Below are 19,370 nucleotides of genomic sequence, written 5' to 3'. Positions count from 1 at the left end.
CAACTGCAGGTGGCTCTTATCCACAAGGAGGAATTGAGGTAAGAAGTGATGAAAAGCAAGGCTGAAGAGTCGGCAGTGGCCAAGAAGTTCAGACTATTCTGATGGCAAAGAGGGACTTTCAGAGGATTTGAAACAGAGGAATGCTAGATAGTCAGCACATGGTGGCTAAATTACTGGTTGACTGGATGGGTAAATAATCAGACTTTTATAACAGTCACTCTGGGAAAGCACAGAGGACTAGGGGTTGGAGGGGAGATGCAGTATTATAATCCAAGCAAAAAATGATGATGGCTGAGCCAGGAAACCTGTGGGAATGGAAAGAGACAAATCTGAGTGATACTTCAGAGGGTTAACCAGGCTGGTTGGCAAGGCAGGGTGACAGAGAGTGGAATCCAGACAGAGCCCCAGATTTCTGACTTGGTCCCCGAACAGTGGGACCGTTCTCCAAAATATGGAATATGGAGAGGGATGGGTGTCCGGGAGAGGTGGTGAGTTTGGTGTCACACCTGCGGAATTTTGAAGGCCCGTGGACAGTTGGGTCATGATTCTGGAGCTCAAGAGAGAGGTCTGGCCCGAGGTGCTTCTTGGGAATTTATCAGTGTAAAGATGTGAGTTGAGTTCACAGAAAAGTGAAGGTTTTCCATTTGGTAGTGTGTCAAATGAGATATGGCCAGCAAGAGCTAACTAGGGAAGACCAACATTTAAGGGGTGGGAAGAAAACAAAAAGTAACAACCAGAGAGGAAGGAGAAAAGCCAGGAGGGAATTCCGGAGGCCAATTTAGGATTTATCTATTCCCCACCCAGTGTTATTCTCCTTTTAGTGCTTATCGACACCTAACCTTATATTATGTACGTATGTGTTTATTCATTGATTGTCTCTCCCACTAGAAGGTAAACTCCACTAGGGCAGAAGCTTCTTGTCCCTAGTGCTTAGAAAGGGACTAGCATATAGTAAGTAGGTGCTCAATACGAATTTCTCCAAAGAATGTTCAGGTAGCACTGGGAAGCCGACCCTTTAAAACCAGGTCCTCTCCCGTCTCTACATCCTGCAGTTCTGCATTGTGGCCATTAGATGGCGCATCTGTGTAAGTGAGGAAACTGGAGGCTGGGATTACACGCGGCCCAGAACGTGAAAACCGCGCAAACCACAAAAGGGAGCAAAGAGTTGGGCGGACTACAAACATCTTTCGTCCGTTCCCTTAGCAGACATCGCTGCAGCACCAACTGCGAGCCAGGCTCATGCTTCCTGGGGCCCTCTGAAATTCAGATTGCGGGGAGGGAAGGGAGGAGAGTGCCGGCCAGGTCTGAATGCCCCCTGGGACGGGCAGAGAGCCTGCTTTGCAGAACTGTAGGGCCAGGACAAAGGCAACGGTTAACGGAAGGGCTGCTGCAGCTGCAGGGACAGTCTGGGAGCTGCTCTAACTCCAACAGAACATATTATAGGGTCAAAAAAACTCGAGTCTTAATTCCAACTTCACCACTTACGGCTGTGTGATCTTTGCCAAGTAATTTGCCCTCTCTGAGTCTCAGCTTCTTAACCTATAAAATGAAGACCCTAACAGTCCCTGACTCAAAAGATATTGAGAATAAAATGAGAGGGCTTTGGCACAGCACTTTTCACACAACCACAAAGCTAAATATTATTCCTAAAAATTAGACGTCATAACCAACATTTGTGTAGCCCTTTACAATGTTCTCTGTGTATCTTTCATATTGTAAGGCAATCCTCATTATAACGCTGCAAGATAGGTATTTTTATTATCTCACTTCCCAGATAAGAAGACTAAGGTTGTCAGATTATATAACTTGTCCACAGTCATATGGTTCATAAAGTGATGGACTCAAGTCAAGTTCAGCTCAGCAAACGTATATGCCACCCTGTGCCCTGTGCAGCAGGCAGGCACTCTGCTGGGAGATGAGGATCCGGATGGAGATCATGGTTCAGGGAAGAGACACACACAGAGAGATTTCCATAGGATGTGGCAGCTAGTGAGTCAGGGGATGCCCGGGGTGCTGTGGGATCGTAGACAGAAGCCCTATATACTTGGCCCAACTGGAAGATTCTAGAAAGGCCCCTCAGAGAGGGTGCCCTCTGAACTAAGTCTCTCAAAGGGTGTGTAAGAGTGACCCAGGAGAAGACCAGTGGTCCAGGAGAATGCCAGCATTCCAAGCTAAAGAAATGGCATACACAAAGGAACCTGTTCTGAAACACGATTGTGTAACTCCAAAGCCAGCAAGCAGGGAGCAGTCTCCCCCTTTCTCTGGCCTGCCCCGGGGGAGCAAAGGGAGCAGGGAGCCTGTGAAGGGACCAAGGGTCCCCATACGTGCTCTTTGTCCAGCGAATCTTCCCTTCATAGCACGTGTCAGTTTGTCATGATTTCTACCTAGGAACCCTTAGAGCAGCGCTCCTCCAGCTTGAAAACATATATGAATTGTCTGGGGTCTTTTGAAAGGCAGATTCTGACTTAGGAGGTCTGAGGTGGAGCACAAGAGTCTGCTTTTCTAACAAGCTCCCAGGAGATGCCAAGGCTGCACACACATCCGTCTTGGGTACTGGCCTGGTGTGACAAGGGCCTCCCCATCAGCTCTAAGACGGCAGGCCGTGTATGGCTTCACTCAGCTATCATAGCCTCAGCTTGTGAGGTGGAGAAGGCTGGTGAGAGAAAGGTTGGGAGGGAGGCAGGCAGGAGGGCAGGGCACACGGCAGGCTGACTGCAGGGCTGCAGCGGGGAATGTGGGGACAGAGAAGATGCTGACGGTGAGGGAGATGCATCCCGAGGCCTCGGCATCCTCCCTCCACTGTAGTCAGTGCTGGAACTCCTAGCACCGACTCTCCCAGAGCCCCTGGGGCTGCGGCAAAACAAAAGCAAAGAACCCACAAACGTCCTCCTCCCTGCTCAGCCAAGTGTCTCTGATCTGTCACCACACTCAGCCTGCCGCCCTCTCCCATCCTATGTTCAAGACAAATCAGAGGACAGCAGCCACGGAGAAACAGGCTGAGAACCAGCTCCCAGCGCCAAGCCCTCCTCAGCCAGGCTTCCCTCTCTCCAGGAGAGGCAGGGAGCACCAACCCTGATGCCACAGCAAGCAGCACAGAGTTCCTACACTGCTCTCCCAGCTGGCCTCAGAAGGGTCCCTGCTTTGCCCTCCTCCCTCGCACTACTCACCCAGCCCACTCCCAGCACTACCCAATACACACACACAAGCATGTGCACACACATATACACATATACACACGCACACTTACATACACAGGTATACACACGTACACACATACACATATATACATGTGTATACACATGTATACACGCATGTACATATACGTACACATACATACATATATACACATACAAACACACACATAGGCACATACACACATATTCATGCATATACATACACACATATATACACATACCATGTGTACACACATATATACACATACACACATATACACACGTACACACATATATACACACACACAGGTATACACACGTACATACATACATACACATATATACACGTGTATACACATGTATACACACATGTACATATACGTACACATATATACACATACATACATATACACATACATACACACACAGACGCATACACATTCATGCATATACATACACAGACATATATACACACACAACATGTACACACATATATACACATACACATATATACACGCGTACACATATATAGACACACACAAGATTAAAAACGCTGACCTCAGAAGCCCATGATAACCACCCCCCGGCCCCATCCCCACTCCCCTTCTGAGGGTCTTTTATTTAACAAATAATATTCAACACATATTTCTTTAGCGCCTGCTATGTGATACATCAGTATCACAACGACCAAGACAGATAAGGTCTTTGTTGTCCTTTCTGGAATGGTGACAGATCATAAATGAACCCAGTGATCCAGAAAGTGCAGGGGTGGGTAGTGGAAAGTCAATGAGGGGCTCTTGAAGCTACACCTTCATTGACAGGAAGAGCCAGCAGAGTGAGGAACAGAAAAAAGCATTCGACAGAGAGGAGCAGGGCAAGCCTGGCCCCGAAGGAGCCGGGTTTGCTGAGCAGCAGAGAGCCACTGGGGCCAGGGCCTGCTGAGTAAGTAGTGGCTGGAACAGACTGAGGCCCCAGGGGCAGCGAGGGCTGTCGGTGCCAGTGCTCATGGGCAATGCCTGCTCTCCTTCAGCAGGAAGCCCCTGGAGGGTTTCGTGTTCGTGACAGACCACTCTGCCAGCTCTGTGTGGAACTCGCTGCTCATTGAGTTAAATGAGAACCAGTCTTGCTTTCCAAAGAGCTGGGCATCTGTGAGGTTCTCCTCCATGCAGTATCGGGGCAGGAGGGTGGCCCTGTTGGTCCCCCAGCCCTCCAGCTGGTCGGTGGATCAACCATCCTCAGAGACCCCCCCTCCAGGCTGATGGAGCATTGCGGAATTCCTGGAAGCCCAGCCAGGTCCCAGTTGGGTGACCAAGTGGACACTGGAGGGAATTCCCTCAGTGCTGTCCTTGTCCTGGCACCAAGAGAGTTTTTCCAGCCTGCTCAGAGGAGGCTGGCCAGCCTGACAAACTGTCTCTAAAAAACCGGGGGTATAGAGGTTAGAGAGAACCTTAGTGTGTGAAACAGATGAAAGCTTTACATCTCCAGTTGGAGCCAGGATGTGCGTCCCAAGCCCACCCTCACCTTTCTTTGCTCTCGTCATTGGTAACTTTGGGTCAGCCTCTTGCGGTCTCTGGCCTCAGTTTCCCTCTCCCCATGCCACCTCTCCACCCGAGACCCCATTGTCTTTGGCAGCAGAACTTGGGGAAAGCTCTTGGGTGCTCCCTCCCACACACAGGGAAAGGGACAGGTGCCCCTACTGCCCACCCACACAAGGCAGTCTTCAGAGCTGGGCAGGGAAGGGCAGAGCAGGGAGGGAGACCCAAGCTGCCTGCTACAGAATGGCCAACGGGAGAGTAAACTGTAAAGAGCTCAGCATCCCATGATGATGTGTTTCTTTCATAATCAATGCCCCAGGAGCTGGCTGGGTGCAGGAGTGTCACTCAGCCACTCCCAGCTAAGGCCACACTGTGGCCTCTCAGGCCAGCTTCCAGCTCTGGGGACCCACTCTGCCTGTTCCGCTCCGTCCTCCCCAGGCCTCAGTGCCCCAACAGTTAATGCCATTTTTTCCCTGACTGACAACAAGCACAACACCAAAACAGTCAACTATTTTTATCTCCGGATTAATCACGAAAAGGCTAACGCTTCCACCTTCCTTGTGATTAAAAATTAGAAGCCCAAACTCTATAGTGGTTGAGGATAATAACCAATCCTGCAAGGGGGTGATGAATAATGCATCTCCAGGCGGGGGCCGCTCCGAAACTTCCTCCCCTGCCCACTGCCCGGCCCAGCCTGGCCCAGTCTGAATGGGGAGGTAATGAGGAGCCCCCTTCCACGCCAGACACAGCTGCCAAGAGCGACTGCTGATTTCTCTTCAGCCTGCTGGCCCCTAAACATCCCCCCTCCTCACCAACCCCCACCCCACCCCAGCCCCCACCCCCCATCTGGTGTGCAGTGAGGCAAAGACCAATCAATAATGCATGGCTACATGAATACCCAGTGTGATAACCACTCATTTGGGAAGATGTAATCAGGGCCCATTCTGAGGGTGGATGTGTGTGCGTGGCTGTGTGTACGCCTGAGCACTCCCACAACACACCCCACTCCCTCCTCCCCCGTCCGTGCCCCCTCTAATCCAATATTCCAGTAACACAACACTCCAGCCACAAGGAGGAAGGGCCCGTCCTCTGGGTCTTGGATTCTCGGGAAGGCCTTGGTGGCTGCACTGTGCTCGGAGCAAGCAGTGGCTCCTGTACCTCGGCTCAGAGCCCAGAAAGCTGTTTCTGCCGTGGGACCCCCTGAGGAGCTCCCCAAAGTCCTGATGCCTGGGGTCCCCTCCAGAGACTGGGCCTTGGCTGCTCAGGGCGTGGCCTGCCAGCGAGGTTTTAAAACCTCTGCAGAGGAGTATGCAGTCAAGACTTCAAACCCCTGCTCAAGGCCCAGTAAATGTCAGTGCTGGAGAGCAGTCAGCTCCCAGATCCTCCTTGCTCTCACGTTTGCACCTGAAGCCACCCTGAGAGAAGGGGCTTCCTGCTCCACCCTCTGCTTTCAGGCACTTTCCACAGTCACTGGGAAGGCTGAGGCCCCAAGTATCCAGGCTGTCCCCAGGGCTCCACATGGCTCTTTTTCCAGGCCCTCAGCTAGCTCATGGAGCCTGAACTCCGCCATCCTGGTCAGGGAGGCTGCCTCGCAGAAAGAAGGTTGAAGGCTGGTCACCTCTGAGCCGGGCTCTTCCCACTGGAAGGCCCCTACTCACCGCGTGGAGATGCAATTCCCTCCTCCGCAAGCGGCTGCACCCACCCCTGCTTGGTGGAAAGCCCTAATCTGCCTCCCTTTTGCCCTGTGGCCAGACCCACCCCAAGGAGGCCCATGGGCACTAATGGAAGGGTGTGGGGCGGGCAGCTGGGGTGTCATCTTCTCCAACCACCCCATTCCCGCCTGCTTCCTCCGGGCCTCCTGGGGAGGCCTGGCTCAAGAGCCCAGAGCCAGGCAGGGTTGCGTGAGGCAGACTCTGTTCCTGAGCCAGGGTCTTGGTGGAGTCCAGGGCTCGCTGCCCCTGGGATCAGTGATGGCTTCTTGGAAGCCTTGGCAGGTTGTTGATTCCTCAGGAAATGGCACTGCTGTGCTGTTAGTGTCGGAGCAGGCCTCCAAGGCTGGGCGGAGGGCAAGGCAGCTGGTCTGAAGGTTTGCTTCTTGGCTTCTTACTGGGCCCTCATGGGGGCTTCGTGTCCCTCCTGGAGCTTTCAGAGAAGCCGGAGTGGACCAGGAGAGGTGCTGATGGGGCGATGCCCTGGGAAGGGAAGGGAAGCTCTCATGCAGGCCGAGTCTGGAAGGCTGAGCCAGCGGAGTCAGGACGGCCCGGACCTGTGACTGTCCAGCTCTGAACTTCTCCAGCCCAGAGTCCCGAGCATAGAGCCTGCGTAGAAGGGCGGGCTTTCTCTGGCCACCAGGCAGAGAGGACCCTTTGTGCTAGGTCCCCAGACCCCTGTTATCCAACTACCCCTTCTCTGTTTGCTGTGTACACAGACAGCTCACGTCTTGATGTGTTCGGAAGCCCTGGGCCTCTCTCAGCCTCCAGAGCTTGTGGGTCCAGCCCCTCCTGGGGGAAGGGAAACAGGGATTCCTCTGAGGACAGTCACCTCATCTCCTGTCCCTTCTGTGGCTTGTCCAGGGAGCAGCAGAGGCCTGAGACCCTCAACATGTCCCCAGGCACAAGCATGGGAAGAGGCCCTGTGCCCTAAGGCAAGGCACTTACGTCTCTGGGCCCTCCTCTGAGCCACGACCATCCGCGGTCCTTCGGCCCATGGTCCTCATGAGAATCAAAGGGGTGACTCCACTGGGGCCAGCAAACGTCAGTGGAGCTTCCGCCAGGCACAGGGCTCTGTGCTGGGCCCTGCGGAGACCGTGCTCTGACGTGGATGCCCCCTGCTCCTGGCACTCAGGATCCCTTGACAGGAGCCACCCGTCTCTGACCCTGCTACAAAATGCAGTGGGAAGGCCGGGGCAGGAAAGAATCAGGCTGCGTCTGGTGATGAGGGGGCTGGAGCCACTCTGGAGGAGTGACGCGCTCAGGAGACGCCAGCACTTGCACAGCCCTCCGAAGCGCTGGCTCCACCCAGAAGGGCTGCCCTGTACCCTGCCCCCTGCCAGGAAAGGGGCTGGCCTGGTGCTCCCAGGTTCCCTGGGCCTGGCCTCCAGCCCTGGCTCTGCCACCATGTGACCTTGAGCCAGCCACTAATCCTGCTGGAACTCAGCTTCCGGATCTGTGTCTTTGGGGTGATAATGTTGACCTCACCAGACTATTGTGAGGACTAACACAGATAGCGGGTGTGACAGTGCTTCATTTAAAGAAAAAAGAAGAGCCGGGCGCCATGGCTCACGCCTGTAATCCCAGCACTTTGGGAGGCTGAGGCGGGCCGATTACCTGAGGTCAGGACGTTGAGACCAGCCTGGCCAACATGGTAAAACCCCGTCTCTACTAAAAATACAGAATGTAGCCACGTGTTGGCCGGGCATGGTGGCTCAGGCCTGTAATCCCAGCACTTTGGGAGGCAAGGCAAGCAGATCATGTGAGGTCAGGAGTTCAAGACCAGCCTGACCAACATGTTGAAACCCCATCTCTACTTAACATACAAAAAAATTACCCAGGCATGCTGCCACGTGCCCGTAGTCCCAACTACTTGGCAGGCTGAGTCAGGAGAATCGCTTGAACCTGGGTTGAACCTGGGAGGCAGAGGTTGCAGTGAGCTGAGATCATGCCACTGCACTCCAGCCTGGGTGACACAGAGAGACTTTGTCTCAAAAAAAAAAAAAGGAAAAAGAAGAAGTTAAAAAGAAAGAAGCCACAGACATCACCTGGGCCACAGAGCTCTGCTTCCGGGCCTGGTAGTGTAGGCTGAGGCTGCTGGCCCTGTGCCCTCTCGACTGAGCATGGATGCGATGACTGGCGGGAATAGCCTCCGCTGTAAGCACGCAGTGCACACGTCAGGGATCACTGCGGGTGCTGCTCTCATTGTTACGATACAAGCAGATGATGTGTTTTATCAACATACGGTAATTATTGTTTGTCATCGTCTCCACAAAATCCTCCCAGCCCGCCTGCCATCCTGCCTGAGGGGGCAGCCTCAGCCTGACCTTGCTGCTTCTCTCCCTGCAGTGCCGCCTGATGACCCCGTCATCCTGGGGGGCCCTGTGATCAGCCTGCGTGCCGGGGACCCTCTCAACCTCACCTGCCACGCAGACAATGCCAAGCCTGCAGCCTCCATCATCTGGTTGCGAAAGGGAGAGGTCATCAATGGGGCCACCTACTCCAAGGTGAGGCCTGGAGGGGAGGGGGTGGGTGTGGATGGGCTTCAAGAGGAGTGGGTGGGGAGGGGGCTGGGGGCAGAGGGTTGATGGGGAGGAGGCTAGGTAAGGAGGGAGCTAAAAGGAGTGGGGGCTGGATGAGGAGGGGACTAGGAGGGGTGGAGGTTAAATAGAGAGGGAGCTAGGTGGGAAGGGGGGCAACAGGAGAGGGGCTGGGGGATTAGGTAGGGGGGATGGTGAGGGCTGGGGGGAGGGGCTAGGGAGTTAAGTAGAGTGGGGTGGTGGGGGGCCCCAGCAGGTGGGGAAGGTGAGTAGGGGGGAGAAGCGAGGCGGCCTTGTCGCCAGGCAATCAGGCCTGCTCTCGGCCTTTCCAGACTGTTTGCATATCAGTGAGCATCCCCCATTGAGCACCAGTGCTTGGGTCCCACTGCCTGCCTGCCCTCCAGCCTACCCATCTCTGAGGGCTCGGCCTGGCTCTCCACTGACCAGCGGAGGCCCTGGGGGCTTTGGAAAGAGCAGAGTGGCCAGCCACTGCCACCCAAGCAGGAAAACCACGGGGTGGGGTACCCTGTGTACCACCATGCCTGGGAAGACCAGCCATCCAGGCCAGCGCTGGGAAACTAGAGAGGTGAATGCCAAATCCCTGCCCTTAGGCAGGGGCAGTGAGGGTGTGTGCACAGCCCTGAGGCAACACCTGAGCAGGCAGCATCCGGAGAGAACCTGGGGCCCTGCACAGTCAGCCATCAGTGGACAGAGGCCATGAACACCCACAGACAAAAACAGGTACGCACACAGACCCGTGGGGGTGTGTGCCCCAGCACGCTCATTCCTGGACACAGGCTGCACACACACCGTCTATACGCCTGGCCCTGGTCCACGTCTGCGCACACAGGGGCTGGGTCCTTGGGGACCCTCGGGGATCCTCGGGAGCCACCACGGCAGTCACATGGTGACTGGGCGACGCGGGGACTGGCAGCACATTAGCGCCCGCCACACTGGAGGGAGCCCTGGAGGCGGTGGCCCCCAAAGCGAGTGGTCCACCATGATAATTCACTTCCTTCCGAAGCTCACCTGCAACCCGTGAAACTGCCTGAAGCAGGAGGTGCGGGGCTCAGTGTCCATGGTGTGTCCCCAGAGCCAAGCTCAGTGAAGGGAAGCAGGGAAGGGAGGGGCAGAGCGGAGCTGCGGCTAGAACCTGTGGATGATAGAATGTTCACCTGGACAGTACCTTCAAGGCTGCAAAGTTCAGAGGCTCCATTTGTACGTGAGTAAAGTGACGACTAGGGGAGATCCATTTCTGAAAAGGAATGAAGCAAAGCAAGAAGAAAGGAGAGATGAGATCAGAAAGGAATGAGGGGAAGAGAAACCCGAGGGTGCAGACCCCCTGCACCCCTCCGCATCCCGCCCTGCCCTTCAGATGCAGGGCTCCCTCCAGCCTTCCCCCTTGGCCCCCTGGCTCTGTCCCACCTTCCTCCCCTCAGTCATCCTGTAGCGGAGCTGGCAGACCCAGCCTTCCTCCCTGGGACGCCCGCCACACAGGGTCTGGGGTCCCCCGCGAGCTGGGGGCCCAGGAGGTGCTGGGGCCTTCCACGGGGACAGAGAGGGTGCTGGTGCTGGGGCACCCGCCTTCCTCTCACCCTCTTTTTGTTTAATGAACACATCTCCCTTTTTCTCTAATTAGGTGGAACAAACAACTTGAACCAGAATTTTTATTTCCCAGAAAAGCACACGCCCGAACCCAGTAAATATGTCATTAATCATCATTCCGCGGTGGAGGAGCATGCTGGGTGCAGGAAGGAGGGAGAGCAGTCAGAGGGCCTAATTAGAGCTGGGGCCCCTCACTCCCCTCCCGCTGGCACCCACCTCCCAGAGCCCATCCATTGGAAGCTTTCCTGGCAGAGTCAAGCTTATGTAAATGTCCCTTGTTAGCACAACGGAACAGTAAAGGAGAAGAGAACAATACCAACCCGCTCTTCACCACCTCCCGCCTCTGCTCACCCTACCCAAAGTCTTAGTTTCATCCAGGAAATCGTTCTTATTATCACTTGGCTATTTATAGACTCGGTGAGGTCTGCTGAGGAGCCCAAGCCAGGGTGGTAAAGCGGTGCCGGCTGCTGCTCCCTCACCGCCAGGGCTTAGGCTTGGGGTTCAACTTCACTCCTCTGCCCGATTTTGCCAGCCCCGGGACAGATCGAAGGCTCTCACCTGGTGTGCCACTGGTCCTGCCCCCGGCTAGCTGCATCTGGCCACATGACTCTCCTCCAGCCCTTCTGCCAGGGCCGTGGCTGGCACCCTGAGTCCCAGGCCTGCAGCTGCACCACATGGCTCTCTAGAATGTCATAGTCTGGCTTTGTCTCCAGCAAGATGTGCTGTTCTAGATAGAGGCTCTGGCCCTGTTCTCCTGAGGCCATGAGGTTTGCCCCACATTGAGAAAAACTGCACTGAATTAAGGACCTAGAATGTGGGGTTCCAGGCACCTACAGGTTTCTCCCTGTGGCCCTAACTGTTCCCACCTGTCCTGCCAAGAGCACGGTACCCACCCTCCAGCACCCCGGGGGCTGCGGCAGAGGCTGTGGCTCAGGGTTCACCCATTCTTAAATGCAAATCCTAGCTCCACCCAGCAAGTTCCTGGCTCATCTGGAACTCAGGTTTCTCTTTGGCTTATCAAAGATAATGCTGCTCTCTTCCCGGGCCCTCATAAGAATTAGAGACACTGCCATTGTCACTTTATGGGAGGTTTTGAGGGAGGAGTGGTCTGTTCATCTACTCCCTGGCTCCAGTCAGGGGAAACAGGACCGCACCCGTAGTGAAGTCCCTTCCTAGTACCTTCTAGCACCAGAAGCCTTTGCATACTGACCAGACTCCACTCCCAATTTGGAAGTGCACCCCCCCCACACTCAGCACACCCTCCCCGGGGTGCACCTGACTTAGTGGGCTCCAAAGTGATGGGGAAGTAGCTGCAAAGAGGAACAGGAGAGGGAAGGAGGTAGCAGCCACAATGGGGAAGTCGCTTCGGAATGACATTGTGGCCCAGTAGAGTAAAGCAATGACCTGGGAAGATGGGAGACCAGCAGTTAAGATGGGTTTGTTTCCTAGGGCTGCCATTACAAAGCACCACAATTCGGTGCTTAACACAACAGAAATCAATTATCTCACAGTTGCAGAAGCCAACAAGTCTGGAATCACGGTGTTAGCAGGGCTATGCCCCTCCAAAGGCTCCAGGGGAAAATCCGTCCTTGCCTCTTCCAGCTCCTGGTGGCTCCTGGCATTGCTTGGCTTGTGGCAGCATCCCTCCAATCTCTGCCTCCAACTTCACCTGGCCTTCTCTGTGTCTCTCTGTCTTCTCCTCATCCCCCTCTTCTCCTCCTCCTCTTCTCTTTCTCCTTCTCTTTCTCTTTCTCTTTCTCCTTCTCCTTTTTCTTCTTCTGAGGCAGGGTCTCACTCTGTGACCCTGGCTGGAGTACAATGGTACAACCTCGGCTCACTGCAGCCTCAACCTGCAGGGATCAAGTGATCCTCTCACCTTAGCCTCCCAAGTAGCTGGGACTACAGGCACGAGCCACCATGCCTGGCTAATTTTTTTTAAATTTTTTTGTTTATTTTTTTCTTTTCTTTTTTTTTTTCTTTTTGTAGAGACATGGTCTTCCTGTGTTGCCCAGGCTGGCCTCCAAGTCCTAGGCTCAAGCAATCCTCCCACCTCGGCCTCCCAAAGTGCTGGGATTACAGGCATGAGCCTGCACGCCCCACAGACTGTCTTCTCTTCTTCCAAGGACACCAGTCATTGGGTTTAAGGCTCACTCTGAATCCAGTATGACCTCATCTCAAGAGCCTTAACTAATTACTGATTGCTTGACTAAACTGCAAGGACCCTATTCCCAAATAAGGTCATATTCTGAGATTCCAGGTAGAAAATAATTTGGAGATGACACCATTCAACCTTCTGTAAGAGCCTAGTACTTATTTCAGGACCAACTCGAAGTGTAAGTTTGGTCCAGCTCCACAGCCTCTGTCTAGCCCACCTATTTTCTCCCCTATCCAGTGGGAGATGATGGTGTCTGCCCCACCTGTGGTTTGATTGAGGCTCTGATGAGATCAGGGAGTGAAACGCTTTGGAAGGTTGAAAGGATTTATATAGGCAAATAATCAAAAAGTTGATGTGCACTGATTCTGCCCATGTCCCCACCCACTCTGACTCCCATTCCCCAAACTGTGCCCCCTCTGCAGACTGTCCCTGCTCAGGAGCCACAGTCCCTGCTGGTGCAAACCATCTCCTTGTGTCCTACAGAGCCTGAGACTCACTCAGGCACCGGAAGCAAAACAAATATGAGTTCATTTCAACATGGGACCCCCCTGAAGCCTGGTTTCCATGCAGCCTATCCTGGTTTATTTAGTGCTTTTAGCATGTGAATCCAGGCTAATTTTCACATGATGGAAAACTACCTAGTTCCTTTTTCCTTCCGCAGCCCAGCACTTACCCAGGCCAGGGAGCCAAGGGTAACCCCCGAGCTCTACGTAGACATTGGCAGCCCAGGTCTCCTGAGCTGAACTCCTCCATCCTCAGCTCCCCTTTCTGTCTAAGCTAGTGCTTGTTCACCCCCAACCCAGGCTGGCCACCCCAGCCAAATGACATGGAGCTTTCTCCCCTCTCCCCTTCTCCTAAGACTCTGCTTCGGGACGGCAAGCGGGAGAGCATCGTCAGCACCCTCTTCATTTCCCCTGGTGACGTGGAAAATGGCCAGAGCATCGTGTGCCGTGCCACCAACAAAGCCATCCCCGGAGGAAAGGAGACGTCGGTCACCATTGACATCCAGCGTGAGTACCCACCCCCTCCCCCAACCCAGCCCTGCCAGGCCCAGGGTGAAACACCCAGCAACTCTGCTTATAGCCTGGCCCATCTGATGGCAGGCAATGGGTCAGGCAGCTCTGTGGATCGGCCAGCTCGTAGGTACGGACAGGAAGGACCAGCTTGTCTTCCTTACTGTCATGAGATGCAACCTCGCAGATGAGGGTCTTTTGCAAAGAACATCTTCAGGCCACATTTCAACACCTGTACAAGGTGGGACTTTCACACCAATAAACACGGTCAGCTGCTGCCCCTGCTGGCCTAGCCGGTGGCCCCTCTGTTGGAGGGGAAGTCTGAGTGGAGATGCTGATATTTGAAGGGTCCTCAGGCTCCAGAATCGGCAAGCGGCGCTGTGCTCTGGAGAGGGTGCACCGGCCACTCTCATGGAAGGGTCGATCAAGGGGATATGAGGAAGGAAATCTACAAGTATTACTTCATTTAATTTTTTTTTTATTCTTTTGAGACAGAGTCTCTCTCTGTTGCCCAGGCTGGAGTGTAGTGGAGCAATCTCAGCTCACTGCAACCTCCGCTGCCGAGGTTCAAGCAATTCTCCTGGCTCAGCCTCCTGAATAGCTGGGATTATAGGCGTCCATCACTACACCCAGCTAGTTTTTGTATCTTTAGTAGAGATAGGGTTTCACCCTGTTAAGCTGGTCTCAAACTCCTTGCCTCAAGTGATCCTCCCGCCTTGGACTCCCAAAGTGCTAGGAATATAGGTGTAAGCCACCACGCCTGGCCTTATTTAATCTTTTCAACAGCTGTTCGGAGAAGGTGTGACTGTGGTCCCTACTGTGGGAAACTGAGGCACCAAAAGGGTGACTAACTTGCCCAAGGCCACTTAGGATTCAAATGCAGGCAGCATAGCTTTCCAGAGCCCACCCCGGTAACGTCCTCTCCACTCTCCTGCACAGCCAGCCCTCAGTGGGCCGTGTGAGGACTGATATTGACAATTATGATGCTTTAGGGTTCCACCAGCATTGCATCCCAAAACCACCCAACAGAGACCCCTGAAGGTCTCCTAAAAGTCTCCCTAAGGTGCCCGTCAGCCCCAGAACCCAGAAGAGCTCAGCAAGGTGTTCCAGCGGCCTTCCTCTCAGGACTGGATTAGTTCAGTTTAAAGGGTCGGGACTCAAAAGTGGACTTCTCTCCTTCGAGATTCCCTCCCTGCCGCCAAGCCTGATGCCACCACAAGCTGGTGGCTGCTTCTGTCTTGGGCTCTGAATTACAAGGCTGGAGCTTCAGGCTGGCATTCGTGTCCTCCTTAGCCTTTTATTCGTTTTAAAGCAAGTGCATTTAAAAACACTTCCTAACAGCCCTGATTCATCTAAGCCTTCTGGATTCTGGGCTCTGAGTGGCTCTCCAAGGACCTAGAGTCCAGAGATGGGGCTCAGGTCTTAGGGTGCTGAGAGCTCATCTTGGCAGCTAGAGAGCAGAAGTTCCCAGCCAGTGTCTAGAATCCCGACAGACGCCATTTAGATTCCAGAGGGCAGAAGATGGTTGAAAACCTCAGGTAGGCCCAAGACACCCACACACAAAGACTAAGTTCTTGAGGCAGGAGGGCACTTTATCTTCACTGTCTTGCCACCAGCTATTAACAAATATCTCTGTCCCCCCCCACAACCCCTGACACACCCCTGCACCGAGGAGCCTTCTTGCAGTCCTCATTCACAAGGATCCAGGGCAGCGGAGCTCTGGCCAAGCCTAGAGCTACGGTGATGGATGGAGGCCCCAGGGCACAAAATGCAAGGAAGGCTGGCCCTGAAAATTAAAGAGGCAAGGCCTCCTTAATCTCTGACCCTCGGCTCTTCCCTCCACTGGCCCTGGCCCTGACCTGGGTCCCGGGTCTGAGCACCACCTCCCCCTGTGTGGTGAGCAGTCGGCATGGAGCAGTAAGCCCCACTGCTGGAAGAGGTGAGATGCTGCAAGGCCAGGCAGTCCGGCGTCCAGGACGGCTCCACCACCCACAGGCGGGCTGGGCCCACGCCTGTCACATCACCCCTGAGGGCTCTGGTTCCTTGTCTGATTTGGCCACATGACATCCAAGGCCCCTTCTTGCCCTAGGACTGGCCATGGATCAGAGCTCTCCGTCCAGATGCAAAAATCCAAATCAGGAAGGGCAGAGGGCGGGAGACACAGAGCATCCAGGCTTCCTACTTCCAGGCTGCCATTCGATTCACCATCACCAGCACCCCGCTCCCTTCTTCCCCAGCCCATCCCCAGCCTGGTCAGGAGGCCTGTACAAAATGTTACAGACTCCTGTACAAAAGCGACAGTCTAGCTGGCCGCCTGCGACAGCAGCGTAGCTCCTGGCAGGGAGAGGTGGGAAAAGCGGTGTTTCCTGCTCCAGGCCACCATCCGTTTACCCCAGAAGAACCCCTCCAGGCAACGGGAAACCCGCCCTCCTAACCACAGCCCACCCGGCCTTCTGCACTCATGCCCGCGGAGGATCGTTCACCGGGGCGCAGGTGACAGTCTGCATCCGGGAGGACACTGGGTCTTGCCAGGCCTCTGGGCCCTTTCTGGCTTCCTTTCCAAGGATATCTCAGCCACCTTTGAAGGCATCGGAATGAGGTTAGAGTGACACTCGGAGCCCAGCAGCCCAGTTTCCCAGACCAGCCTCATCCAAGGCAGTACTGGGTAGTGGTGAAGGCCACAGCATTCTTCCTGCTTTGAAATCTCCGCCACTTACTGAGAGGCACTGACCCGGTTAGTTAACCTCCTGGTGCCCCGGTTTCCTCCTCCGTACATGGAAGTAATCGTGCTCACCTCCTGAGGTTGCAGCGAGGGTTAAATGAAATCCTTCCTGTCAAGCCCCTAGCGCAGTGTCTGACACATTGGGAATGCCCCACACCTACCAGCTGCTGTCAGGACGCAGAGCCAGAGGTGAGTGGCGCCCCTCATCAGGTGTCCCCACAGCCCTAACAGGCAAGGGAGCTTCATCCATTTGTCCCGCACTCACTGCCCGAGCCTGAAGGCGCTTATATGTGCTCGCCAAGCAAAGCACACATTGTCCACCCGCTCCCTCCCTCCTTCCCCCTCCTCCTGCTCCAGCTCCTCCTCCATTTCTTCATTTGTTCATTCAGTCAACATCCAACTGTTTACTAAGGACACCATGGGCTGCATCAGAGCTGCCTTTGCGAACCTGCTCATTTTCTCAGTCAACCAAGAAGCATCCAAACTCAGCAAAAGCACATTTGTTGTTTGTTTCTCTTGGTCTTCATATGTTACCCAACGGAAGACAAAGCCCTCAGATTGAGTAATGGGAGAGAAAGCTTAACACCCCCAAAGCCTCACCACATCTGGACTCTGTGTCCAGCTGCCAAGTTTCAAATGAATGTGCTGTAAAATCACTGAGTCATGAAGATTCTCTCTTTTCCCACCCTCTCCTCCATGTAATACTTCCTCTGAAAACACACACACACACGCACACACGGGTGGATAGAAACACTAACAGACTCTCAGCTGTAACATCTGTTCAATGCGATCTCAGTTCCACCAGCTACATCAAAGCTGCCCTCCTGCAAGTTATGCTGCCGACATCACAAGTGGGATTAAAATCATGTTTAATAGTTGGATATGACATAAACTATTTATACCTTTGGAGCTTGGCAGACTCCTGAAAATTTATATTCTGTACACCAGCAGAAGTGGAGAGAGAAGCTTGGGCACCTCTGGTCTTGGGGTGGAGGTGCAGATAAGGCCAGTGAGTGTGGAACGCTTGTGAATTGCTTCAGGGCAGGTGATCACCAAAGACGATGCTAAGGGGAAGGGAAAGTGCAGGAGAGAGGCCTCACGGTGAGCTGATCATGGCAGGGGTGTGATGAGGCATCAGGCAGCAGGAAGGTCCTACAGCAGGCGTGTGCCCCACCTCCCTGCCTCTCAGACCTCATCACTTTAGAAAGGACTCCCAGGTGAGGGAAGGGCCTCCTGGAACAGCCCCCTAAGTTCTCTGATGGGTCCCTCGAGTCTATGGGACTGGCACTCACCTCCTCAAACCAGACTTGGGGTAGGTACTCACCTCCTAGCGCTGGCCTTCATAATGTGAGGGCATGGGCCGGCCATGCATTTGGATTCAGGTGGCAATTCCCAAGTTCCTCTGCCTCACCGCTGCTTCTCCAGCCCATGGCAAATTGCAGGCTCCTCCCTGGGTGTCCATGTTCTCTACGAAGGGTCCCACGGATGCCCAGCTCAGCCAGTCAGCCTTGCATGGAAAGAGGGCTGGGGCTCCTGATTCAGCCTTGCCCTGGAACCTAGGGTGCAGCTTCGAGGAGAGGCCAGGGGGTTCTAGGGGTGGGAGGAGAGTTCTCGTGGCTATTCCTTGTCACCCCATCTTTGTGACCGCTTGAATTATGCCTTAAAACTGGGACTGAAATCACAGAAATACCCTCACTTCCCTTGTAATTCCCCACGAAAGGCAGGCAGGCCGGCCGCACCAGGAGCGGATGTGTCCTGAATTTGTGGTCCCCTGTCCGGAACTGGGGAAAATGTGGGAGAACAGGCTCCCCAGCACAGTCGGCCACCTGCTACTCAGAAAACAGAGCTCTCTTCCCAGTGCCGGCAGATACCAGTGCAGCCCCTGGGGCCATCTCCCAGGCCAGCTCCTGTGCCTGGCACTAGCGGGGAGGCAGATTCCTCTTGGGCACCAGCAGGCGGAGGGCAGCTGAGCAGTTATGTGATCCCAACTCCAGGGTAAGGCCGGCTCGGTCTGCAGCTGAGAGGCTGAGTGTATGACTCACTGAGGGTGTCAGGACCCCACCGTAGTCCCAACCAGAGCCCAGACCAACTGGGCCAGCTGGTCCCTTTGTGGTGCCCCCACGGGGACCCAGAGAGACCAGCATTTTTGCTCATTGCCTCTGAGAAACTGGCTTCTTTACTTCTTTTTCTGGAAATGGGCTGGACCCCTAGAAGTCCTCGTGACTTTCCTGCAATTTGCTCTGCTTGCTGGTGGGGACTGACCCAGCAGATGTGGCCCAGGGCCCAGCCTGTCCACGGGGACCACGTCCTGGGCTGCCCACTCAACTCAGCCAGACCTCTGGGCCATGACAGGGAAGAAGGATGGGAACTGGCTCGTCATCCCCCTCCCTCGGTGTGTGGATGCCCCGGGGGTGCCCAGGCCTGGGGGCCGCCGGGAGCCCAGCGGCGGGGCTGACACCAGCCTCTGGAGAGGGTCCAGGGCCAGCTGCCCCTGAGCTGGGCAGGGCCAGGCTGACGGAAGCCATTCCCACCTCTCTGCCTCTCCACTGCAGCCCTCTCGAGCTGTTTCCATCTTCCTATCCTGCAGTGTCTGCTCCTCCTTTTCCTCGTTGTTTGACTTGGTCTTTCTCTCTAACACCATCACTGTCGGGCCCTGTGTGCTGGGTCTCTGTGGCCTTTTCTGCTTTTGATCTGAAATCCTTGTCTGATTCACAGTCTGCAAACAGGTCAGTCTCTCCATATCTCCATCACTCTGTCCTCTGCTTCTCTAGATTTCTGTCTCTTTTTCTCACCCTTTCTCTGCACTTCTCAATTTCTATGTGTGTGTCTTTCTGTCTCTCGGCCTATGTCTCTCTCTGTCCCTGTCACTTCCTCATCTTTGTCTCTCTCTCTACACACACACACATACACACACACAC

The 19,370-nt window shown here is 54.5% G+C and overlaps 1 protein-coding gene across 1 annotated transcript in view; it reads left to right on the top strand.

Annotated features, from left to right (window-relative positions):
• The window catches only part of KIRREL3 (kirre like nephrin family adhesion molecule 3), a 135,930-nt gene that overhangs the window by 84,844 nt on the left and 31,716 nt on the right, over positions 1–19,370 (top strand). Inside the window, exons 5-6 of the mRNA XM_031933838.1 lie at positions 8,767–8,924; positions 13,577–13,860. Of these exons, the coding sequence (XP_031789698.1) occupies positions 8,767–8,924; positions 13,577–13,860 (442 nt within the window). The remainder of the gene's footprint in view (positions 1–8,766; positions 8,925–13,576; positions 13,861–19,370) is intronic.

This window comes from Piliocolobus tephrosceles, chromosome 13 (assembly GCF_002776525.5).
Source record: "Piliocolobus tephrosceles isolate RC106 chromosome 13, ASM277652v3, whole genome shotgun sequence".
Taxonomy (NCBI): Eukaryota; Metazoa; Chordata; class Mammalia; order Primates; family Cercopithecidae; genus Piliocolobus; species Piliocolobus tephrosceles.
The sequence above is the reverse complement of the archived record's forward strand: the minus strand, read 5'-3'. Positions and strand labels throughout refer to the sequence as shown.